Source organism: Cinclus cinclus, chromosome 12 (genome assembly GCF_963662255.1).
Source record: "Cinclus cinclus chromosome 12, bCinCin1.1, whole genome shotgun sequence".
NCBI classification, from domain to species: domain Eukaryota; kingdom Metazoa; phylum Chordata; class Aves; order Passeriformes; family Cinclidae; genus Cinclus; species Cinclus cinclus.
The window spans coordinates 11354389-11380515 of NC_085057.1; the positions used below are offsets into that span (position 1 = coordinate 11354389).

Consider the following 26127-nt stretch of genomic DNA (forward strand, 5'->3'; position numbering starts at 1 on the left):
GAGGGTGATGGCTCATTGCCTGCACTTGCTGCTCTTTGATTTTTTGCTGGGGCTGATGTTCTCTTGCAATGTGCAGTTAAATGCAAATTTACTGGTATGACTTTGGAGTAGCAGCATTAGTGCCTTGTACTTCATGTTATTTTCTTGTTTATCCACGATTCTTGTTTGTTGTTTATTTCAAGCGAATAACTTGACCAGTGCCAGCATTCCTGAGAGCTGGTCACATGAGCCTGGCAGAGCAATGTGTATGCTGAGCAGACTTTTGTTTTCTGTAGGCTTTCTTCCCACTTCCCTGGGGATGCTGTCAGCCTTTGTTTTAACTTGAAAATTTAAATTTCGATTTGTGAGAAAAAAGTGGTTTCTAATGAGAAAATGAAAACAGGAGGGTGAGTGTGGGATGCCAGACTGGGAGACCTGCTGTCTTAGCTTATGATGATCCTCCTTTGTCACAGTTCTGTTCTTGTTGAAGGTTTTGAGCTTGAGTCATGTTTTGCTTAACCCACAGGTGCTCCTGCTCACAAACCCATCTTACAGAAGCTGCCCCTACTGCTTTTAAAGTGCTCGTTCCTTAGTGTCAGCACACATTTTATTCAGTTGTCCACTCATCCTACGTGAAATTTTTGTGTAGGGTTGTGTTGAACAACCTCACTTTTGGAAATTCTTCAAAATACATAATTGAGAACTTTTTTTCTTATATTTATGAGGGCTTTTAGAGATAAAGGGCCTGGTGTTGTATGTTGTTGGTTTCTGTATGCTCACCTCACAGAGATCTATGCTTTTCTAAGTATAAAACTTGAAACAATAAAATAACGTGGTTGTGTCAGATTAAAATTCCTTCATTATTTTAGGAAGCAAGGGGTCTAAATTTAGTCTGTGAGCTTGGTAATCCTAGGGCCTTGTGTTGCATTTGTGAGGTGCCATGCACATTTGCAACTTTGTAGAAGTACCAATTTAGTGCCCAGCTGGGTGTTCTGAATCCATGGAAACTTGTAGAAATGAACTCAGTAAGGGAGACTGCAAGGTTAAGGTCCAAACCAGTATGAAGTCAGTCCAGGTCTCTATTTTGCTTCTTGGTTGTACGGGTTCATTCACATGAATATCCAATTTTAAATAATAAACTATATCATTAAAAGCGTTGGAAGTATTTATTTTTAAACTAATATTCTACCAGTGGAATTTGGAATATCTTTATGGCACTCACTCTGCAGTAAATTTTTTTAAAGAAGTTATCTGGCTAGAAATCATGACAACTTAGATTTTTCAGCTTGCTTCCTGTTAGTACTATGGAAAACATTTACTCAGGCATTGGTACTGTCTCTTGTCTTGGTGTGGTTATAGATCATTAAATTCCAGCCCCTCTTAAGACAGTATAAATTCTAATCTTGGAAAGTATCGTGCCTAATTTTATTTAGTAATTAAACTTTGCATGGGTTTCCTTCTTTACAGTGAGCATTACCTTTTATATTTTAGTGGACTTCTATTAATTATATGGAGAGTGTAATAATGTGAAACACAAATGCCATACACCCTGCAATTTGTGGAGTGCTTTGTGGTGTTGGCAGTGTAGATAGCATATCCACATGATATAGTTTGTTTTGTCCTGAAGTACTGGGATGGGAAATTTATGTGACTGTTGACCCCTTGGGACTGCTCTGAAATGAGGTGTGTATCTTGTGCAATCCTAGTCAGCAAAATTTAAATAAAAATAAATACACTGTCAGAAGGCCTTGTGCTGGCCTGGCAGGAGGTATGAAATAGTACCCTGTGCTTGATAGTGGCCTCCTCGGAGAGGGGTCTCTAGCACAATGTGGTGTGACTTAGTGGAATGACAAACTATGCAAAATGCTTGCTGTTTTCATGATTGGGTGGTGAATTGTTGGGCAGGGCCTGAAGTCTGCCATGGACTGAAGGCCAGAGAACTAAATACAAAATAAATCTTTAATGAAATTTGAGTGGTAAATCCAGTTTATATTTCAAGACAAACAGAAGTTACAGCCTTTGCATACATGGAAAACTGTTACAGTGAACTGAGATAAACTAATAGATCACTGCTTTGACTGTGGTTTTCAAGTGATAGGTTTGTGGTGATTTTTGCATATAAAAACTTCTCTTCATAGTTCAGTATAAAGTCTTAAAACCTTGGCCAGAACAATTTAATGTCAACATTAACTCTTCAGCTACCCTTCCACTGAAATGTGCAAGTTAGCAAAGCACCTAATATTTAGCATGGCAGCAAGTCAGGATAACTGACTGATGCCTAGAATGTGTCCGGGAAAATTTGTTTTCCAAAATATTGCTTGTTTACTTTGGCTCTCATTATCTGTGCACACTGCAGAGAATGAAAGTATTCTGTTTCTCAGAACTGGCATCCCCAATGTGTTTGGGACTGATTTGTTTGAGATTTCTTTCTGCATGCTGCACTGCTATAGCTGTGTAGGAATGTGGGTGCTTGAAATAAAGCTTGACATAAAAACTGAGATTGTTTTCAGGGTGTCTTTCTTGGGAGCAACCTTTTTTGACATGAATCTATTTTTCATCCTTGATCCAACTACTGTTCTTGTAAAGATCATAATTCTTGTTGGTGTTTGGAGATGGTGAAGGTTTGGAAGTTAGAGTGGTAGTGTTATAGAAGTCTCACAGAATTTGTATCACAACACTGAATTAATTTCCCAGTTTGCATGTGTGTGGAGTTGTATGTTGAAATATAAGACAAAAGAAGAAACCTAATTGTTACCTTTGTGTTTCCATTTGGTTATGTTCTGCAGCTGGAATACCAACCTGACAGTTTTCTGAATTACTGTCATAGAAATCCAGAAACTTGCATCAAAATTGGGGTTCAGCATGCTCCAATGTACAGAAGACTCTAAGGCAAAATGTAACATAGTCCTGGTAATTTGGGGTAGTTGTCTTCCAGCTTCCCACTAGGTGTTATTAACTCTTCTACTAATTCTACATTGACCTGCTTAAGAGAAGCAAAGCTGTTGTTGGGTGTATGACAGGGATGTATGTAAGAGATTTTAACTGATATAGGCGTGTTTACTGCTGTTAGTTTTTGGGGTGTTCTCTGTTCCTTGTTATCCCCCTCTATTTGATTCTTGGTTGTATTGAGATTCGCCCTTGCTTGATTGGCAGATTTTCAAACTCTCTCCATAGCATTCTGTTGATGAAGGTGATGACTTGGCTTTGCAGCCTCAGTGTCACTTTGCAGCTGTGCACCATGTTTGGTTGTTTTGAGCAAGCTGTCCTGACTCCTGGTCAAAGCTGGGGCTCTCTTTGAGAGGAGCTTCTTGACCCTTTGTACTTTGTACAGTACCCGCCTCGCAGGCGGACTCCGGAGCAGTTGCCTGGAATGCGTGTCTAATGCGTTCCACTCGGACCTCAGTTCCATTCCATAATGTTAGCTTTAATTGGCTCTTTCTAAACTTTCATGTACAATTTGGTTGTACACGGTTAATTACCACCCTCTTCGCCTTTTCCGAAGAGCACAAAAGTAGAATCGAGACCCTGCTTCCCGTGCTGCCTTTTGGTATTGCCCTTGAGCTCTTGTAGGGACAGCACTGGTGGGTTATGTTTCTGTCAGAGAACAGACTTTTTTCCTAGTTTTTTTTGTTTGTTTTTTTTTTTTTTTGCTTCTAGTCTTCCAAAGACTGTACCTTTTAGAAGTTGTGTTGTATTTTTGAACTGAATTTTGTATTTGAAAGTTTAAAAGGAATTAATACTTCTTGCCCAAAGAAGTATCTCCAGTTTAAAAACTGTTGCATAACTCTTAGTATGGCTAGATAGCTAGTGTGGCCTCAAAGTGATTTTTCTTTTGTTTTAAATATTCCTATATTTTAATTTTAGTTACTTTGTTTTGGTGCATGAGAACTTCAGGACAGCATCAATGATATAACCAAGGCTGGTCTTTACAATGTAAGAATGCCTTTGTAGGTGCTTCTGAAGTGTCAGAATGTGTAGTGTGGGCAGAATGCGAGTCTGTTACTATACGAGTTTCATCTTGACTTAAATGCTTGATCAGAGTGTCACCAGAACTATTTTTCAGGAAGGGGGCTAGTTGAGTTACGTGAAGAAAAAATTTGGCCGTGTAGCATACAAAACAAATTTTGCAGTTCAAACTCAAACCAGTGATGAGTCTCTTGTTTGTACTTGGTATGAATGAGGTAAAACAAAGCCTGGCTTTATTCTCTACATCAGGCTCATGAGCTCATGTTTCGGCTTTTCCTTTCCCCTCCCTTTCTGACATGGGCTCTTCTGTTTTTCCTTGCTAAGCAGACAGTAACTCTCCACAATATTTTTAATCTCAACAAGATGTCCAGTGGCTGATGATGCAAAAGTGTTGCATCAACAAAGAGGAGATGATAGCTGGAGCATTCCAGGTCTGACATTTTTGGCTGAGCAGCCGTGTATTGTGGCCACTGATTCCTCCCGGCACAGCATGCTTGCTTTGGGCAGGAGACTACTTTTCATTGACTCCTGTTGTGTGGCTCCCTGCTCCTTATTTTAGGCTTCCCCAAGAAGTTATGACTGGGAGTTTGATGGTTTTGGATGAAAGAGCCTGTTGTCTTACTGAATTATCTCCTTTCTGTCTATATTTAAAGCAAAGTTGGCAGGTAAAAAAAAAAAGGTACAGTAAAACAAAAGCTCTCTTATGGTAATATCTGAGGTTAGATTGGAAGTGAAAGAATTATTTAATATTTTGACTTGCATATGTTTGTTGAGGCTGCTTGCTTACCTGTAGTCCTCTGGCACCCAGCAGTAGAACTGATCTCATTGCATTGACCTAAAGATGAGTTCCTGCACCCTGGTAGGATCTAACCTGCAAAAATTTTTCCACTGAAGTGGATAATAAAAAGTATTAGATTATTTGGAATAGAAAAACGGTTATTATAGAATTTAAAAATAATACACATTTGTAATCATGGATATTGAGCAGCCATGTAAATTGCAAATGCTTGTACTTTAAAGCCTAAAAGAAGCATTTTCAATTTTTTAATACTCTAGTGCAGTGTTTTAAGATAATGGCATGTTTTACTCACTGAAGTGAACCCAACTCATGAAACTTTTCATTCACTAAAAGTATGGCTGATGCTTTTAAAAAGTAAGGACTTAAGTACTTATTCATGATAGCTAAACTTCTTGAAACCATATAAAAATCTGCTTATACCATAATTCAGCCTTACAGCACTGGTTTTGTTGTGTTAAGAACCTATCAGAAATTGATTTCTAAGCTTGTTGTTCCGTAGACGTGCCTGTTTATGTATGACTGCTTTTGTTCATAGTCTGTGTTCCTTCTCAGCATAAAACCTTCAGCCATCTCTGCTGCTGTGTCTTACACTGTTTCCATCAGGTAATACTTCCAGTCATGAAGTTGTCCCCAGTTTAATAAAGGTAAGGTGGGATAATTTGTTGAGTGCTACCTGAAAGCATCATTAACCATTGCAGGAGGGGAAATTAGGGTGTGGGTTTGGTGTCTTTTTTTTTTTTTAAATTTGTTTTCAAATCTTATTTTTGATGCAAAGGCTGTCGCCAGCCAGTCCAGCATGCAGAGACTCTCCCCCCTGCCATAAAACAATGAGCACATTCAGGCACAACTAGTGTTTTCAGTTATTAAAAAACGGAGCCGTCTGTCTCTGCCTGTGACTTTAATCTTTAAGCCTTTATTCCTTGTACCCCACCCCCTCTTTTCTTTCCCCAACCTTTTGTTTGTGAAGTGCAGAGCTACAGGATATGTGGGCCTGGAGTTTCTGAATGTATTGTACATTCCCCTGGCAATTACAGATGTTTATAACTCTGACTGATGTTATTTCAGTATTGTGGAGGGAGAACAGAAAATTAAAGAATGCATTTTTCATTGCCCCTAGCAATCTTTATTTATTTTTTTTTTTGAGGACAGGGGAGAAGGAAAAAAAAGAAGAAAAATGTAAACTCTTAATTTTTTTTTACAAAAATCTTGTTTTGCATTCTCAGATGAAGCACATCTGAGAGCTGTGCAGGAATATCTTCCCATACTCTAATATAACTCTTTTGTTAGGACAGTGTGTTGCATGCAGTGTTGTAAAAACATAATAGGACTGGATTTTAATACAAAAGAAGCTCCTTAATGCAGGGTGCATGACTTCTGCTTGCTTTATTTCAAAGACAGAGACAAGGTAGCTTAGGGCTTGTAATGATTTAAGAGCAGAACCACATACATTTTTTCAGCTTTGTACGGAACACCTTTTTTTTGTAGAAAAATGATTTAGAATCTGATGAGTTGGAGTTTTACTTTTGAGCTTGGCGACTTGGTGACAGAATTGTTTAAGAAAATTTATTTTTGGTAGTCTTGTAAAAATATGCTCTTGATCTGTACAGGGTTTTAAATAATTTTCTTACTGGTGGTGGTTGAGCTATCTAAAGCTGCAGGTGCACTATAAGATTAGTGTCCTTCAATTGACAGAGGGGTGGAAAGAAGAGAATCCTGTAGCAAATCTCTGTGATCAAGGTGATAATTTGTGTGTTTCTTGGGCACTCCAGTGCATTCCATGATTTTCAGAGTAGTTGGCCTAGAACACTGAATTTAAGTAGAGAAAAAGTTAATTGGAGTCAAGAATTTCAAGGTGGTTCAGCAGTATCTCACAGGTACAACTTTCATATCTATACCTGTTTTCAACTGCATGCCAACTGCTGTTTATAGTTTTTGGAATTTTGGAGTTGCATATCTAAATGTATAGTCAGGTCTCTCTACCTGTGTGATGGTCCTTATCACCAATGACTGCTGCATGGAGCTCTTCTTTAGACTGATCTTTCCAAGATATGGCAGAAGAGTGAACAATAATTTACAGTGAGATATCCTTTGGCTAGACAGAACTTGAAGTTACCACAAAAGATAGCAAAAAAGTCTCCTTTTCATCTAATGTTAAACTGATAAAAATATGCTTAAAGAAATTTCTAACATGTTCCAAGATGTTTGTAATTCAGTAATTCCCCAAAGCACCCCAAGGGAGGCAATAGATGCACTGTAGTAAGTTCTCCAGTCCTCTGGGAAGGTAAAAAACATCTAGCTGGTCATTAAGCACAGCACATCCTTTTTATCCTGAGATAATCAAGTACTGAAGTTGTATATTGCTTATGTAAGGATTTCTGAGATGTGCTGGCTGTATTTGTGTTATACAGCATGGTGGCATGGATGTGATCGGATCCTAGATATGCAAATGGAAAGATACCATCTTGTACAAATGTTAAAATAACTTGAAAAGTTGAAGAGCTGTGTGTGAAGTCGTACTGATAGAGAACAGAATTTATAGAAATGTCGTAGTTACTGTTCATGGGTCTGGTTTTGTCCCTTCTCTGAATCCAGTAGTGGGCTTGTATGTGATAGTAGATTCAAATATGGACAGAAATAGGAATGCATTGGTTAGGAAACACTTCAGTTGGTCTGTTCTTGGAAATCAGAGTGCTAAATTGTCTGAAAAGCTAATACAGAAGTTCACTTACGGAAACAGCTCACTGCTTTGAGGGAAAATGTGTGCACTGGTAGCTGTTTGTGCTTCTCTTCCTGAAACAGTCTTGGAAAATAGATCAAGTTATTCCAGTAACTTTTGTACTGCTTTTGTCTTTCCAGTATAAACCTGGTTTTGCATGGTTTATCATTCATAGTGAAAGTACTGATACAGGCTGCTGTCAGCTCTGGCCTGAGCATCCTCCTGTAGTATCAGGGAGGTAGCAGGAATTTCCATGGTTGTTGATACCAGAGAGGCTTTCATTTGATACTTGTCTACACACTCCATTTAGTGGAGGAGCCTCAGGTGCAACATCCTTGAAGCTGGGAATTAGTGTGTTTCTGTGGGGTGTGAACTGAGCCATTAGAGATGGAGCAAAAGGCTCCAGATGTGTGGAAGTCAGTCAGAACTGGAGAGGGGTTCATGTCCTCATTGGGTGCAGATTCAGTGCCTTTGCAGTTCTTCCAGATGCTTGATTCTTTTTATACTGCTAAACTACCATTTTCTCTTTCAGGTCTTTGAAATGGCTTCAAAGATGGTCTCTGTCTGTAATCTTTGAAAGATGAGAAGGACAGAATGGTCATACTTGTAGTTATATTTTTCTGCAACATTATCACATGCAAATATAATATTTTTTTTTTCTTGAAACTTGACAGGAGATCTTGTAGAGAGCAAATGTAAAGTGGATATGGGTCAAGACTATAAAAAAGGTTGTTTTTTTTTTTTCTTCTTGGTCCTCTGACCTGTTTGCTTTTCAGTGTTAACAGTAAAGACTTTATGGACCATCAGGGACCGTTTATGGTCACTATGTAACACCCAAGTGTAATGTTACCTTACATTTAACTCTACAGACCAATGCAAAAACACACGTGGCCTTGATACCAAAACAAAATATCACTGAATAACAAGTGTGAAACTTGAACTAATCACTCATTAGGCACTAGGAAAGCATACTAGAACCCTAAGCACACAATATCATCTGAGGAGGTCAAAGCAGGTTTTACAAGTATCCATTTTCCTGTTTTTTTACTTTGCACCTTTTTTCCTGAAGCATGAACCCAAAGTGTTGATTTCTTACACAACTTACTGTCACATTGTTTCAGAAACCTTATTTTTATGAACTAAACAACTCCAGGCAAAAGGAGCAGGGCACTTCACTGCCAGGCTCTTAAGTTTTGGGTTTGATATGAATTGGTGGAATTACAGGTGCCATTTTTATATGACGTTTGGGAACTTAGAAATATTGAAATAGCCTGGAATGTTTTATAGCCTGAATTCCAACATATGAAACTGAACTTTTTTTCTGCTTGGTGTAATATAGGCAGGTAGTATGAGAAACAGACAAAAAAATCTCACCAAACACCCCTGGATAAACCATGTTTACTGCTTGGATAGTAACCCAATTGGTTTCTTCTGTGTTTTCTTTCAAGTCCATGAAATAATAGTTTTTCTTACTATATGCCACAGATAGTACTCCGTGGCTAATGAGCTGTTTAATGACATTCAGTCTAAAATGCGAAGTAACTTCACTGTAGTTTTGTGCAGTATCCTAAATATTTAACTTCTCAGCTTTTACTGGTGTCTGTATTTGCATATGCATATATATGAATGACACTTTAAAAAGTTAATGTTTGCTAACTAATTCACAATTTATGCACTTTTGACTTCAAGCCAAGAAAGAAATTAATGCAGCTGAAATACCACGGTGCTGAGTAATTCAGCAAATGCTACCTTTTTCTTGTAGCAGTCATCTGTGTCTACTCAGAATGATTGTTGCTCTTCCAAGATATGAAGGCTTTTTTAAATTGTACCACGGTTTGTGTTTTCAGCATTAAAATAAGTAGAGGTCTGTTTTGGACTCTGTCCAGTTTGTGCCTTGTCAATATAGAAATTCAGATTTAGTAATAGGTAATATTACAGAAAAGGACTTTTGTACATATGGAGGATGACGTCTTCTCTCGTATGGTGCTTTCCCTCCATTTTTACACATGCTATGTATTACATGGCATTTCATGTTACAAGGCAAGGATTGTTTGCTTTGCTCTCCCCTCATTGTCTATAGGATTTTCATTTGGGGTGATTTTCTGATTTTTGACAGAAATATTTATTTAAAGAGCAGGAATTTAAATGCCAGACCCTAGTAGTCACTCATCTGGTTTGCTACATTTTCTTTGGAAATAGTAGAAATTACTGTTTTTGTGGAACAAACGAGAAAGTCAGTGATGGAATAAAGTATACCTTTAAATTTCATCTTAATACCTCTTACATAGGATAAAATCATAAATGTTTTATTAAAAATGAAGCTTCATCTAGCTGGATGTAGCTTTAAAAACTTAATGGTGTAAATATCAAAGCTCTTTTTATTTGTCTAAAGGCAAATGGTATTTAGCAACACTGCATTTGAATTGTGCTGCTTAAAATTATATAATTGTTTGTGCTTTTTTGATAGAGGGGTTTTGTTTCTCTTCTTTCACTCGGCTCCATTTGCTTTTCTCACTGTTAACATGGATTTTTCTTTTTGAAGGACCTAACTGCATTTGTCCTGTTTCCTTTTTTGAAGCTACTTTAAGATTCCTTTTCCAGAAAGTGACCAGATCAAAATGCAGTATTTTATTTCAGTATTACATTGTATATAGGCAGAGTCTAATACTTTACCTTTATTTGCTGCTTCTAAACTTAAAATAGTTTTGCATTGAACAGCATATAATGACTCTGGCTTTTCAGAATTTTCTGAAGTAATTGCACTAGTTTTGTGTATATACACATGTACTTGCGTTTCTTTCAGTTCTTCCTAACAATATGTGGACTGTTTATTCAGCTTTAATTTTCTCTGTAATTCCTCAGGCAGCTGCTCAATGAACCCCTTGGCCTGCAGCAGCGTTTTGTCCCTAGAAAGAGGAGAGGTTTGCTTTGCTCTTCCCCTTTTTCCCTTTGCAGCTCTTGGCTCTTCGGTCCTGCTACCTTGCTTGTGCCAGCTCTGGCTCTTCTGGAGTGCTGCAGGAGCTGGGTCTGCTTGCCAGTCTCAGGAAGAGCTCTCTGCTGCGGCTGGGTTGAACTGTCTGAGCTTCAGTTTTGCCTTTCATCAGACCCTCCATCAGCTGGGGGAGGCTAAATAAATGCAGTGTTGGGGAAGTGGAACTGGGAGCAGGAACCTCACAGCTCATGGAGTTGCAGCCTCCATGACCAGGTGCCTTTTCACTGCTGTGCTTCACTGCTAACTGCTCCAGATCACAGCCTGTGTGCAGATAGTGAGGTGGATCAGTGCAGTAACCAAGTAAAGTGTGTTATTGCCCTGGCTTGAAACCACATGGGTAAAATTGCCTTTTTCCCTTACAATGGCAGTGAAAGATATTAGTCATGGCCCTTCCTTATGTGTAGAAGGATGTATCCTTAACAGTGGCCTCTACTTGCTCAGGCTGGGAGGAGGTGAGGTTTACTTAGGTTCTCTTTGCATTGGGGAGAGGGCAGGACAAGTATAGGAATTTAATTTGTTACCTTAAAAAGGCTCATAGGAATTTGTCTTTACTAGTGAATTCCTATTTGGAAGTCTTTGTAGGAAGGTTTCTCTACGATTTTACATATGTTTTTACAAAACTGTGTGTAATTTTAATGTGTAACTAATAATTTAACCAGTGAATTTAGTCAGATTGCAATAAAGGCATCCTGTATTTGCCTTAAGAATAGTCTCTCTTCCATGAGTGGTAGAAACTACGAAAGTGTTCAGATATTTCTCAGGCTTGTGCTTTTGGCCTTCCTCTAAAGAGGCTGAAGACAGCATGGGACTCTTTACATTCTGTAAATCCTTGCAAAGGATCTCTTGATGGCCTTCATTTTCCCTGTGTTCTGCAGTTTTTGAAAGTGTTTTCATTTAAGGTTTGTTTGTGATTTTTTTTTTCTCAGTAACTCACCCATTTCATATAAGCTTAATCCTGTGTACAATATTGCAATAGCCAGACTAGCATGTATTATAATTGTTGGAAGATGTTCCTCAGTCTTTCTTAGCATGACCTTCATAGAGGCTTTATCAGCTTTTTTTTTGTGCTACTTCAGCATGGCTGATCAAGTTTATTGACATACTCTAATCATTACAGGCATTTCCTCCTTTTGAAGAACACAGACTTGTTTCTGACATGTAGTTAGAACTTACTCAAACAAGATAGATCTTTGGATGACTTGACAAAGGAGATGGTAGAGGCATTTGTGCCTTTATCCTCTTCAGAACAGTATGGCACACTGTTTCTTCTGGCAGATGAAGTATAAAGTATATTCAAGGGGCTTCTTGTGTGACATCTTTTGCAAAAGAACCCTTTTATTTCTTATAAGGAGTTAACCACCTACTACTTGTAGTTGAGTTGAACTCATGTTTACAAATAAAGTAATAATAGATGTCGTAGATGTGCTGCTTGACGTACAAGAAATGGACTTGTTCCAATTATGCCCTTATGGCCACACTGCTTTCCCTTTCTAGCTCTGAATTACAGACCAACCATAGTGGCTGGTTTTCATCTGAAGAGAAGTCATGCAGTGACATAATTCTTCTAATTTTAAGCTTTACTGTGCACTCAGAAATGTTGTGGGTTGCCAGTCTGATGCTTTCTGTCTGATGTTACAAATGATCCAGAGTTGGAAGCTGCACAGCTCCCTGTTTGTGCTCTGAGCTGCTGATGTCCTGCTTCAGAAATGGTGGTGGGGTGCTTGAACTCCATGAATTCCTTTTCTTATCAAAGTGTTTCCTAACAGGAGTTGTATCAGTTTTGATCCATGATTTGCATTGCTTTACAGAAGGTTTCATCATGTGTAATTCATGTTCTCCAGTTGAGTGCATGCCTTTCCCTGCCTCACACCTCCTATTTCTGTTTAAATTTTGGGGGATTCCATATCCTGTAAAACATCTTCCTTATTCATCACAGTGCCTCCCCTAAGGTAACTAGCAAAATCCTGTGGGACTTGTAACATCTCCCAGGGTGCAACTGTATATGAAAACAGGGAATAATTTAGTTGTTTCTGAATAAAGTTTCTTACAAAAAAAAAAAAAAAAGGTGGGGGGAGGGGGCCTTGAAAGGGAAGTTGGATACTCACTGCATGATATAGACAATATTTCCTGAGACAGGAGATACTAACCTCAAAGAATTTAAAATAAAACATTGATTTAATTTTTTTCTTTTTCCTTTTTTTTTTTTTTTTGCAAGTGGAATAGCGGAGGTAAAAATGGTAGAATAGTTGGTCTTTTTATCCTGTGTGCAGATGAAATTGATTAAACCTTAAAAACTCGCCTCAGTCCACCCGGTTTATTAATTGAAGAATTTCCTCTTCCCCAGAATGGGAAGTGCACATTAAAACAGAGCTTTGCCCTTGAGTAGCAATGATACTTGAGAACAGTACATTTTCTACAATCCTATTTTCTCTTCTACACTAGAGGAAATCCTAACATGGTAAAAAGCATATAAAAAAGAAAAAAAGTATGTTTAAGGAAGTCCTCTTTCATTTCCTTGTAGAGCATGAAATCAAATTATAGCCCATGGCCCACAATTATTTTATTTTTACATTTCAAATTCCATTTTCTGCTTCCTTTTGCTGCCTATGAACAAGAGTTGTACTGTTTGTGCAAAGTCAGCTAAACAGATTACCACAAACAGGACAGGACACAGTAGCTTAAAGAAGTCACCACTCAGAATCTGTGTCTATGTTCCATTTTTGTGTGGCATGCAGAACCTCCCCTTTGTTCACACAGGGACCTGATCCCCTTTTCTTCCTTCCACTCACCAGGTTTTACCTTTTGAAGCCAACTCAAATTTAATATTGTTGTATTATTTGGAATCTAATGCCTTACTTTAGTTATTCTTGCCAAAATAATGCAACTTAAAAATGCTCTCATATTCTTGATCTACATTTGGTAAAGACAAACCAATTGAGATTGTGCTTATTTGTTTAAAATGTCTTTTGGGTGAGCTTTTCAGTAAGGAATTGGTAGCTGACTTAGTGCTTGGGTATTATAACTTGCTGGTTCTGAAAGAGGGCTAAGTGCATGTATAATAAAATAGTAATATATTTTTGGAACTGATAAACTAATACATAAGGCTGAAGTATTGTTTTTTTTCTCTTCCTAGATCTAATGTCATCTTTTTCCAAATTAGTGTTGATATTATATTTTGCTGTAGGAACACAGCTCAGTCTGGGAGTTTGGTTATAAAATTTACAAATATGCAGCAGGCTGCACAAATGGAAGGTGTTTTGAGTTCATGTACATGCAGAACTGCAACAGCCTCTGTGGTTGAGGTTGAAGGAGGTTTGTTATTTAAGATGTAATGTTCTGTTCCAGAATAAAACATGTCAATTATAGAGCTTTACTGTTTTTGAAAAAGCATCTGATGTCTTGGGTGCTCCCATGGCGTATGCCTGTGAACACTGGTATAAAGAGCTGGTTTTTACTAACTGTGTGTGACACTAAGCACTTTTATGAGGAATGAATTTGATGGAGGGGTGAAGGTCTGCAGCCTTGTTGCCTAGATCTCTGGGTAGGCTTTTTTTTCCTATTTAAGAGAAATTTTGAAGATATATTATAGTAAATAATGCAAATATAGAGAATGCAGTGAATTTTCTCCTAAATATTAAAAGTTCATCAATACCTGCTTTTAAAATGCATACTATTCTTTTTCAGTGTACTCAGGCAGCAGATGGTGAGCTCTTTCAGCATCCAAGAGTGAGAGCTAGCTGGGAATGATGTTGCAGGTGGTATCATTTTGCTCTTCCTGTGGAAAAAATTGAGCTGATGGCCACTTTAGGGAAGCTTGAGTTGCTGCCTTCTGCTCTTTGCAGACTTGTCATAATCTGACATCTATGATTCAACTAATCTCCTGAGTAAAGAGTAATAAATTACTTCCTTGATGACTTTTTATAATCAGTTACTCCTCAAAATTCAGGAGCTAGCAAGGGTTGTGTGTTCAGAGCAGTAGCTGGACCTTTTCTTTATCTTGTCTGTGAAGGTATTTTTCTTGTTTTCTGAGTTTTGTGTTCCCTGTCGCTTTTGTGATACAAATGAGTGCTGCTGCCTCCAGGTTTAGCTGGCACTTGCAGTCTTTGTGATGCTGTGCTGCTGGTCTTGTGTTTTCCCTGTATCTGGCTGTCATCCAGAATCTCTCAGTTCATGTTTTATCTTTCTTGTTTGTTTTTCTTCACTCAGACTATCTACTTTATTTTTGCTGTGGTTTAGCTGCTTATCTTTGAGGTATAATTCCCATCTTTCTCCACCCCCTTGTGTTTTCTGATGACAACTTATTTATTTCATTTGCTTTTTAACGGGGCTTCATCTGAGCTGTGTGTCATCACACAAAGGGTACTCCAATAATTGATCTTTCATTTTCAGGCAAAATAAGAAATCACATCAAGATTTATCTTTCTCAGTGTTCTTCAATGTGTCTTTCATAGATGAAGTGGCAAATAAAAGGTTACACCCCTGTTTTCTCTGTAGAAGAAATGATTTTGAGTATCTTAGTTTAACTTTTTCATTGATTCTATGTGACTTGCTTCAGCGCAGATAAAATATTTTTGATTGCTGTGCTTCCTTGTATGCAGACCTGTCCTCTGCATCTCTGCTTTGTTCAAAATAATTTCAAGCCATTTTCTTGCTCTGAAGGCTTGAGGAATATTCAAATCATTTTTAATCTCTTCCCTATTACTGTTCTTAAATGTGTAGGCTCATGTTCTTTCTCCTTTTTTGAGGAGTTCAGTTCTCTGTTCTTTCAGTTCTTCTGTCCCATTTTGCACAAAACCCCATGGCTGACATTTTGTTGTCAGATAGTGCAGGTGTGAGTAAAATTTTCACCTTTTTTATTATTTTTACTGTTTTTTGAGTCTCTGCATAGTATATCTGCAGTATTTTTATATCCTAATTGAAAAACCATTCCGAGTGAGATTGTATTCATGAGAATACTGATACAATCCATCCTTGCTTCACTGTTTCTTATTAAATCTTACTCTGATGCAGAAAATTATTCAGAAATATTGTTCCTTTTGTTGACTGAACTCTGATATGATAATAAGCAGATTGTTTACCAGAAATTACTTAAGTAGTGAATTTGAAGTTAAACATACTCTTAAGTCTGCTATTACCATTTATATGTATTGACTAAGGTGTTCTGTGGTAGGTGGGAGAGGGTTACAGTTTTGTGATCTTGCCAGCTTTCTGATATGAGATGTGACATTGGTGAATCCTTGTACACTCTCTAGATGATTGTTTTAGTATTAATGAACTTTATGCATGGCTAATGGGCAATGAAGGAAGCAGGTTCTAGAATAAACCAAAATGTAAAACTGTGTAGGAGATGATGTGGGATTGGGAAGAAGCTGAATTGACAGAGATGGTTTATTAAAGAGCTCAAAAAGGAAAGTCAAGGAACTAACTTTTAGCACTGTTTTTTTGCCTTGTTACTCAAGAGTCCTGTGAACTTGAGCACTCTTCCCTTGCTATGCATAAGTAGACACATCCAAAACATTACTAAACATCCTCGTGCCTTGCTGACATTGTAGTACAAGTATTTCTGTCAATGCTGTTGTGGTCTTTGCCTTGACTCCACGACTCCATTGAAGGGCAGCAGCTTCCCACCTTCCCACCCTGCTGGTGTGCCAGCTTTGCCTCTTATGCCTTCTGTCCCATCTTGGGCCATCTCTTAGGAGCTGTGGCCAGTCAGTACGCTGGGACTTCGGAAGAGGTACAAGAATTGTGCTGGCAGTGTTTGTGAACTTGTGTATGCTGCTGCTTTCCTTGACTTGAAGTATTCTTTTCTGTCTGGAGTGTCATGGTATGTCTTCCAGTGTTTCTGGAGTTTATCCACAGTGTGTACAGTTATTTTTCTTTGTTCATCTTCTCATTGCTATGCAATGCCTTGAGGCAGTATTCTCAACCTTCTAGAAACTGGGTTGATGATTTTTATGATTTTTTTAAAGTGTTGCTAATAGATTTGTAAATACAGCAGTTGCAAGCATTTGCTTTATAACAAGTGAATTTGAAGCAGTTGATTTAGAGTTTCAAGGTAAAGTGTTCCCTTTTACCAAAGCTACATACTACAGTTCAGTGCAGATTTTGTGTTTCTTGGGAGAGAAAAACACCACACTGTACATAATGTATCTTATCAGCTGCTGTTTTCAAGACTAGTTTTGGGTCTGGTTGCTTTGGCTTAGTTCTGGAGTATGAGGGCTGCTGTGCTTTAGTACTCACAGTATGTTTGGTAAGGCTTAAGATGCAGTGTTGTTGTGTTACCAGAATGGCCTTTTTTTATAGTATTAATAAAGAATTGGACTTGATGATTTGATTTTTGTTACTTATTCCCACTCCTTTTAAGGATGTCAGCTTGTCAAATAGTGTAATACAAAATATGTGTATTAAGTTTAAAACAGCCCTGTTGTATGTATTGACAAAAATAGATCCATTCTGATTGTTAAGTGCTTTGTCCCATTCAAACTATTTTCATGCTGTTTGTTTCCCTTGCTTTCTGACCTTTAGGTCTGCACTTGGCTGCTGTATAAAGTCTGAGCCTTTTGTACAGTCTTGATGATGTTTGTGTTGAAATTTAAGCAAGCTCTAAATCTATATAGTTCCATAAACAATAAAAATGCAAACTACTTTTGAAGATATAAAACCCATTCTTGGTTTGTCAGGGAGAGATATTTTGAAATGATTGGTAAAAATTCTGCAGGGGCACTGAGAATATCATAATTATCCAACTAGTGCTCTGAAGGGCTTAACATTCATTATCACAAGATGAAAGCTCTGGTAGGTTGAAATAGTCATTTGTAGCCATAATTTTTTTTCTAGTAGTTCCCACCCGCTCATTCACCCATGCACTTCAACCTCAGAATGATTTCCTATCCTAAGTTCATGGGAATTGGGAACAAGGGTAGCTGTTGTCGTAGCCATTGTAAAAGCCTTAAAAGCAAAAAAAAGGCAAGGGGAAGGCTGGAGAGGGTGGAGGAACAAGGAACAGTTGTATTGATTTCTTGTTCTTCTGATCTTAAGGCCAATATTAAAAGTACTTAAGTTAGAGAGCTGGAATTTTGCATTATTTGCATGATTTTTTAATCATCTTTAAAAATGCGCTTTTCTTTGGCATATGACTTTCTAGTGCTTGAGCTTTATTTGGGTTTTTTTACTTCTTTATGTTTAAACTTTCTCAACACTCGAGTCTGTTCACGTCTCTATTTTGGTATTTGGAGTATTTCAGTTACCTCAAATGAAACAAGAAAATTCTGAATGTAATTAGTGGAAGGCCTAATGTTCATCAAAAGCTTCCTTGAAAACTTATTTGAATCTGTGAAATTCAGGTTGCTTCAATCAAAAGATTAAGCGTTCATGACAACAATACTTTGAAAAATAAAAGTAATCCATAGGCATCATAGGTAATGTCAGCCTAAAATTTAGGAGCCTTTCCATGAAGAAATTTAGGAATCAGATCTCTGTTCCTGTGTTTGAAATTAGTTGTTCAAGTTATGTGGATCTGAATTGGAAGTGAATGGTGTGATATATTGCAGGTTTTAAATTGCCTCTTCCTAATACTGAGGGATTCAAGAATTTCTTTAGATTTGGGGTAAACTCTGTCTCTGGTGGTGATCATGGTTTTTTTAAATGAAATTTTGGACTTAGAAAGAAAAATGGGGGAAGCAGGTAGGGACTGAGGCTTGTGGATGTTTTTATGGGGTACCTGGTTGCCTCTTGTTGGGGTTGCTCTAAGTGTGCAGCTCCCTACAGTGTTGATGTGTGTTTCTTTGGTTGTATTAGATTCTTGCTTGGCTGCTTAGATTAGATTTTAATTGAGGCAAGTGTCATGTCTGTGTTGCTACAAGCTTAATTTTCTTAGTTTTTGGGTTTTTTAATGCAGTGATAACAGCCTTAGACCTGACCTATGACATTCTTCCCTGATTCTTATGACTTGATGATAGCCTATAATAGCTTAAATTCCAAGGTTTTAATTTCAAAAGAGCTGTGGAATTCAGTGCTTACTTGTGTTTTGTTTGTCTTTCTGGGCATTTGTACATATGCTGACAATTTTAAATGGTAACTGTTAGAGAAAATGATCCTTAATCTTTTTATGCTGTGGCAATACTGACTGTGAGTTCTCCTCCAGGTGCCCAGATTATCGATTTAATGATGCTTGTGATAGATGTGACAAAAGGGATGCAGACACAGTCAGCAGAGTGCTTGGTAATTGGGCAAATTGCCTGCCAGAAGATGGTGGTAGTTCTGAACAAAATAGATCTCCTTCCAGAGGGGAAGAGACAGAGTGCCATTGAGAAGATGACTAAGAAAATGCAGAAGACCTTGGAAAATACCAAGTAAGTGAACAGTAATACCAACAGGTAACTTGTCACAAAATTTGGGTTGGCAAAAATACCAACACTTCTCTTCCAACTTGCTTCTAACCATGGTGGCACATCTAGCAAAAATGATGAGAAGAAGTGAAAGGATTTACAGAAACACAGGTGCAATTCCAAAATCACATCTACAAGTATCATGTGTAGAGAAATATTTTCCTGTAATTAAGCTTTTTGATTTAAAGAGTTGCTTGGAGTTCGGCTGGGACGATACAAAGCCAGAACATCCAGGTGAAGAGCTGTTGGATGTGGTTACAGAAACTGCAGCACATCTTTGCTTTGCTCAGGGATATAAGGGGACACAATTACCAGGTCCCATTTTGAGTTGAAGAATCTAAGGAGCAGGATTCAGAGTACAGAGAACCAAAATTCAGTTTTCACAGGTGCAATCTGTGCTTGATGGTGCTTTGAAAGCACTGCTGATGTGGGTGTGATTGCAAAGTGCTTGTCCTGTTGGATCTCAGGCATGTGGAGTTTCTCAACAGCCCTTTCCCACTTGAGTTTGAATCTCCAAATGTGTGGTTTTAAAATGCTTTACTATTCCTAAACTATTCTTATTAGTAGGATATATGCTGATACCATTTGACAGTTGTCTCTAATAGCAGTTGTGGTTTTTTGATTTTTTCTTTCAGATAGTTTACTTGTTGAAATCAATTCACTACACACTTAGGTGTGCTTTTGGAATTCCATAGCAGTAAGCAAAGCTGAAGGCTGTTGCGTTTGTAGAGTAGATGTTGCCACCAATGCTGAGGAAATTATTGTAGTGTTGTCAGGAGATTGTATGAAAGGGAAAAAAAAAAAGACAAACCCCCCCCCCCAGAAAAACAAACAAAAAACCACACACACACACACAAAAAAAAAAAAAAAACCAAACCAAAACAAAAAAAAAGGAGGAAAGTAACTGTTGTACATTTGAATAGTTTGATACTTGTGAATTTACCTAATTAAAACTCGGTTTTCTGTGAATTGATACCAAAACTAAAAGCAAATGGTCTCTATGAATGGAATTTCTATTTTTTAGAAGTTTTGTTTGCATATCAATTTCTCTCTTTGTCCAGCAGGATTGAAATTCTGCTGAGAGAAATTTGGTGTGATGGAGTAAGAGTTTCAGTAGGGCTGGATCATGTTTACAAGTGCCTCCAAATGCACTATACAATTAGTCCAGTTTGTTCTGATGTATGGGACAAGGAGTAAAGCATCTGGTTCAGCATAAATTTTGGTTTATGGCAATACAGTGCTCTGAAATACTTGTATGAAAATATATTTCCAAAAGTTTTATGCTTATTTACAGGAATTTTCAGTGTATATTATTATTACCCTTTGTCCTTAGATGCCTCAGACTTATGACATGTAAACAAAGAAAATACCTCATGTGCCTCATTACAGCTGGGTCACTGAGGGAGCTCCCTTTATAGAACTTAACCTTCTTTAGCAAAGCACCATCTCTTCCCTCCAGTTTGCTCCCTTTTGTGAGAAAATCAGTGGAGGGTGGTGTCAAGAGGATGGCCAAAATAATTAAATTTTGTCTGAATCCGTTGCATAAGAATTCAGTATCTATGAGAACCATTCCCATTTTGATGTAATTAGTGATCATTATTTCACTCCTTTAATATATACTTTATGTGGTTAATTCTGATTTTTGGAAAAAATCCAATAAAAACACTAGGTTATATTTTAGGGAGCAAAAGCTAAGTCTGCTGACTGAAATTTTTTTTAAAAAAAGAAAAGGTGCTGTAAGTTAAGGACTTGAATAATAAAACTGATTGTAGGATAAAAGGTAAACTGAGGTCAGCTGGCTGTACTTCTCTCTGAACCTTTGTGAGTTTTGCAGACTTTGATTACAGTAGATTTAGATCTTCCTGTTGTCTATGGATCTTGCAGACTCAGGTAGGTATCATGAGGCATCTTGCATTTGGCTCCTGTTTTGAAGGTTATGACTTTACAGTTAGAATTTTAATTGTTTAATGAAAGTTAAAAATGTGCTAGTCTCCAGGTAAAATGACTTTGGATGCAAACCACTGTATTAAGACTGAGTAACAACAGATCTTACCTTCTGAAATAAACTGAATCTTGCATTTGACTGTCACAGCATTGAATCAGTAGCTAATGTGGGACAGGACTGAAGCTTTCATGGTGAAGTCCAGTAGTGCTGATCTGCTGGTAATTCGGGAAGAAATTGTCAGTGACAATGGGGGAAGAGCAGGTAAATTGGAATTTTAGGGCGTTTCCTAGCCCTTAGGTGAGCCTGGAAGTTCTTTATATTGAAATGTACAGGAGATCTGTGGTCTAATGGTGAATGTCTTTCTCTCTTTCAGATTCTCTGGATGTCCTATTGTTGCTGTTGCAGCAAAGCCTGGTGGACCAGAAGCCCCAGAGTCTGAGAATCCCCTGGGTATTTCTGAATTAATTGAGGTACTCACTGAAGAGCATAACATGAAAGCATCCATTCTCAGATGTTCAAAACCCTTAGTTACATGGCATGATGTTTATACTGTGAAGGGCAGGACACCTAAAATAACTGAGAGCAGTTTGTAGCTTGCAACAGACTTGTCTCCCTTTCTGTAATTAGCTCAGGGACAGGAACATATTTGCTCTGGAGGGATGCCACTGATACTTCAGACAGCATAAAAGAGTTACAAAACAAAGGCATTATTCTTTGAAGACTTGTCATATTCTGATTTGGATTCTGCCAGGTTTAAAGAAGTTAAGGTCCAGCATCAGTCATCAAATACGTAGGGATGCCTGGCCCTGGGCAGCTCAGCCTGTATAAAGGCAGAATATTCCACAGGGCTGCAGAGCACTGAATGCTGTGCCACCTCCCAGACTCCTGTGAGTCAGGGTGGGCATGGGGATAGGATATAGTATGGCCTTAGACTAGACTTAGCCAGGAGCAGTCTGCCCCCAGCAGCTTCTGGAGATGAGGAGCTATGCAAGTGCTTACTTCTACCTTTATCTGGTTCCTTTTAGATTTACTGGGATGTTCTCCAGGGTTAAAACCTTTCAAGGAAACACTCACTGCAGCTGTTCTGTCAACTCAAACCTAATATTAGACGAGCTGGCAAATGCTGTGTGAGCCCTGCCATTGAACTTGGAGCTATTATCCTTTCTGTCCTTCCTAAGAGACACTCCATTGTTCTGTCACTACAAACTGGGCTCGGGCTGCAGTTTTTGACCTTAAAAACAGATGTTAAAGGCAATACCAAGTGTATATGCAGGTGATATAACAGATCAAAAGTGGTTTGAGACAAGAGTGAACCAGTTCCTTTGAAGCACTGTTGAGTACATGACTTCCTTTATATAATTAAAGTATTTTGTCTCATGATATATTTTAAGAAGTGTAGTATTTGCCAACAAAAGAAAAATGCTAAACTAAGAGAATTTATCTAGAAAATGGTACTTGCATGTTTTTTCTTAATGGATTGATCCTACAAGAAACACTAAAAAAATCTGAAGGGGAAGTTTGAAAACAACCCAGTATTAGTTTTTCTGGGAGAGATTCAGAAATGGGCTTTATGGGGCACTAATATCTGTACATAAGTTCATTTTCCAAAAAAGCTGAAGTAGCAAAGTGCACTGTAAAATTGTACTTTTGAGAGAGGGATGAAAAAGGGGGAGATGATACACGTACAGGTTTTTTTTTTCTTTGCTTTGCTGCAGTGTTTATATTGAGTTTGGCAGCAACTTTATCGCCAGTGAGGTTTTGCTAACCAAGCTAAATGTGCAGCACCAAATCTTCCTAAGGCAGAAAATCGAACTGTTCCTGCTGCTAAGTGTGCGGCTCCTCTGTGGCACGCACAGTTAATTTGACATTGGTGAGTTCTAAGCTCATTGGGAGATGCCTGAAATCAGTAAAATTGCAAGCTTGTTCAATCAATCATCCGCTTGCCTGCCTTCTGCTGTGTTGCTGTCATGACTTTTCACCCAGGCATGGTGCTGCTTTTATCTTTTTTTCAGGTCTTGAAGTCTCAGACTTACCTGCCATCAAGAGACCCCTCAGGACACTTCCTTATGGCAGTTGACCACTGTTTCTCTATCAAGGGTCAAGGCACAGTGATGACAGGGACTATTCTTTCTGGCTCTGTTAGCCTTGGTGACAATGTGGAGATTCCTGCCCTGAAGGTGAGTCTCTCATTTTCATTCCCTCTGGTTTTCCTGATAGAAAGAGACACTCAACAAAGAAGAGAGTGTTCTCATCCAATCTGAAGTTATTCAACTATTTTCAACTTTTGTTTTTGTATTTTATTATAACCCAGCTTGTAACAGTAAAGAGACATAGGGATTTTTAAATAAGGCAGTCAGTAAAGTTACTTGCTCAGTAATTTAGTTGCATGAAGAGAAGACTGATCTGGATTAGCATGTTAGGCTTTCAACTTCAGAGAAGCAAAGTGGGCGAGTTTCCAAGATGAGATGCACCCAAGGACTGAACAAGGTTTTTGGGAGGTTACTTTCATTTGAGATAAGCTGCAGTGAGGTGGTTTGCAAAAGAATCCATGTAGGTAGGCTTCCAGAAATGTCTGAAAGCAAAGGAAATGACAAGAAGAGGGCACTGAAATGTTTGATGCACTTTCTCTTTGTTTGCTGAGGCTTTAATTTGTGTCAGCAAGCTCTGAGAGAACTGCTGGGATGCAGTAGGTGGCTTGCTGCTATTGGGCTCTCTGAAGAGCTCGTAGAAAGTCAAAGAGACCTTCCAATGGCCTATGAACTGCTCAGCTGTTGTTACTGTTTAATTTCCTTAAAATATAATCACCCTTTAAAAGAAAACAAAGTGACTTTATGCTTGAAATATGTGGCATCTCTTTCACAGGCGCTGATTATCACTGCTTTGATTTTCCCTTAGTATTAATTTCTCAAAACGAATTAAGACTTGGAGTATTTTGCAGCTGCCACTTAAAAGTGGACCCAGCTGATTACATTCTGTGGGCAGGCAAGTTTTGACCTAACAAGCCTGTATGGGACCCTTCTGATGCTGTCAGTATTATCTTCATTTTACTGTAAGGACCTTACTGTTTCATTGAGTGAACATGCTCTTTTCTCATTTTTGGCTGTACTGTTTGGTCAATTGAAGGACTACATGAGGCATTCTGATTTCACCTGAAGTATTTGGCTGATAGCAGACAATTAATTTCTGGCCAGCCTCTTCAGTGATACCTGTGGCCATCTAGTTTATATGCTATTGTCCTTTGCATAAAAGTGATTTGTACAATATGTACTTTGACATTTCTGCTTCCCCAGCTGAGTTCCTCCCTGCCCATATTCTTAGTTATAGCATGCAGCCTATTTGGGAGCCACACTTTCAATTCCTGCACAGAATATGCTTGCTGGAATTGTAGCTCTAGCTTCAACCTCTCCTGGTTTCCACCTGGCAGTGTTGTTTCCTTTGCTGTTGTGTCCTGTTCTCAGTCCTGGGCCTGCCTGCACTTGGTGTCCAAAGAGGGACAAGTAGTTAGGAGTGCAGGGAGTGGGAGATGGCTCCTGCCCAAACAGGGTCTTGCACAGCAAGTCCACTGCTTTCTTTTCGGCTTAGCATTTGCTAAACTTCCTGTCATTTTGTGCTTCAGGAGATGGGGGAGACAGGGTAGAGTAATTATTTCTTGCAAAGAAAGAATGCATCACTAGATGATATCTGGAAATGACTATTCTGTTTTTCATCTGTAGTCCAAGAATGTTTTGAAGAAATATGTTTAGGAATAAATCTGCTTTTTGAGAATCCATATGAAGGAATAAATGACAAAAATGTAGTAAATAACTTGTAAATTGGCATTTAAAAGGACAGTGGAAAAGACTTTGACTTTTTTTAGTGGGGTTTCTTCCCAGATGACTGGGAGAGTAGTCCCTGAAGTGACAGATAACTTAGCAGTTAAACAGGTAATTTGCGAAAAAAAGCCAGATCACTTGGCATGAACAGCTATGGCATGAACAACTTCCCTCAATGTTTTAGTTATTTTTCCAGTTGCTGTTAATGAATTAAACCTTCTACTGCTGTGTGTGAAATAGATGTGTCCATGCCTCTGAATGATAATAGCAACAGGCAGAGTTTTGTATTTTGGCACTAGCAGCTTATGGACATTCACCTTCATGTTGCACAGGTATGGAAACCAAGGCACAGTAAAAGGAAGCAATGTTTGTAGGTTTGAGCTGTGTGTTGTACTTACCCCTGCCAGCATCGTGCAGAGCTGGGTTAGGATACCTATAAAAGGTCAAACCTTTCTCAGGCATACAAGGTAACAGAGGAAGCACATTTCACAACACATTGTGGTTTATGACTCTCTCTGACCTTTTTTTGCCCTGACCCAATGGTAACTGAGATTGACAGCTGGTACATTTAGGGACGTTACAAACTAGCTGCTTTTTATAAAATTTGAAGAACCCTCTCACCAAATGAAGTGGCATCACCTTCCAGTTCTACTAATGGACTTCGACATCTTTGACCGCTTGAACCTGCACAAAGGAGGGACACAGCAATTAAAAATAAACAGTGACATTCTCAAATGCCCATGCTTGCTCTGATTGAGGCTGAGAGCACCAGCAGTGCATGGATTCCTTTATGCCTTGCCTATGTAAATTGCCATCTGGGGTTGATTATCCATATAGCAAAAAGAAAAATTATATATATGTGTTTGGCAAAAAGCTTTGACGCAGCAAACAGTTCACTATCCGATTGAGTTAGTACTGTTTGCTCCTTAGCACTTGAAATCCACCTTGAAGAGCATGAACCTAGGATTTCTGCAGCAAAAACATAGTGTTGGCAGAATTCTGAATGTCAGTTCAGATTATTTCAGTGGTCTTCCGATCTCTGTAGTCTTAGAGTTTCTAAACTGCAACAACTTGTGACACTTGTATTTCTGCTTTATAAAAGTTACTGGAGTTTGAATAATAAGGAGTTTTTACAATTTAGTTTCACTTTGTTTTACTGATAGGTTTTTGTTTTATTGATATCTAAAGTATATGTTGTTTAGAGATTATAGTTTAAATGAGGATGAATGCCAAACTCTACTACTGCTGGATCTTTTTATAGCACACTTTAAGTGAAAAAGGAAAATTTTCTTTTCAGTGGGGGAAAGGTATTTTTTGCCTTCCTTATCCAGGTGAGAAAAATCATAGAAAAGGTCAAATCTGAATTGGGTGAAGAGGCAGAGAGAGATGTACACAGCTCATGGATCTGGTTATCCTGAAAGTGTCCACTTGGCATTGCCTTACTTGTGGCTGGGGCTGTGGGTATACAAGACCCAGAGCATGGATGTGGCCGCCAAGTATGAAGACCTTTGCTGGGGCTCTGTTTCAGGAA

General features: G+C 38.3%; 1 protein-coding gene across 1 annotated transcript in view; it reads left to right on the forward strand.

Moving 5' to 3' along the window:
* Positions 1 to 26127, forward strand: part of EEFSEC (eukaryotic elongation factor, selenocysteine-tRNA specific) — a 119782-nt gene that overhangs the window by 12659 nt on the left and 80996 nt on the right. The window contains exons 2-4 of the mRNA XM_062500584.1: positions 18596 to 18803; positions 21158 to 21254; positions 22797 to 22961. Coding sequence (XP_062356568.1) covers positions 18596 to 18803; positions 21158 to 21254; positions 22797 to 22961 — 470 coding nt within the window. The remainder of the gene's footprint in view (positions 1 to 18595; positions 18804 to 21157; positions 21255 to 22796; positions 22962 to 26127) is intronic.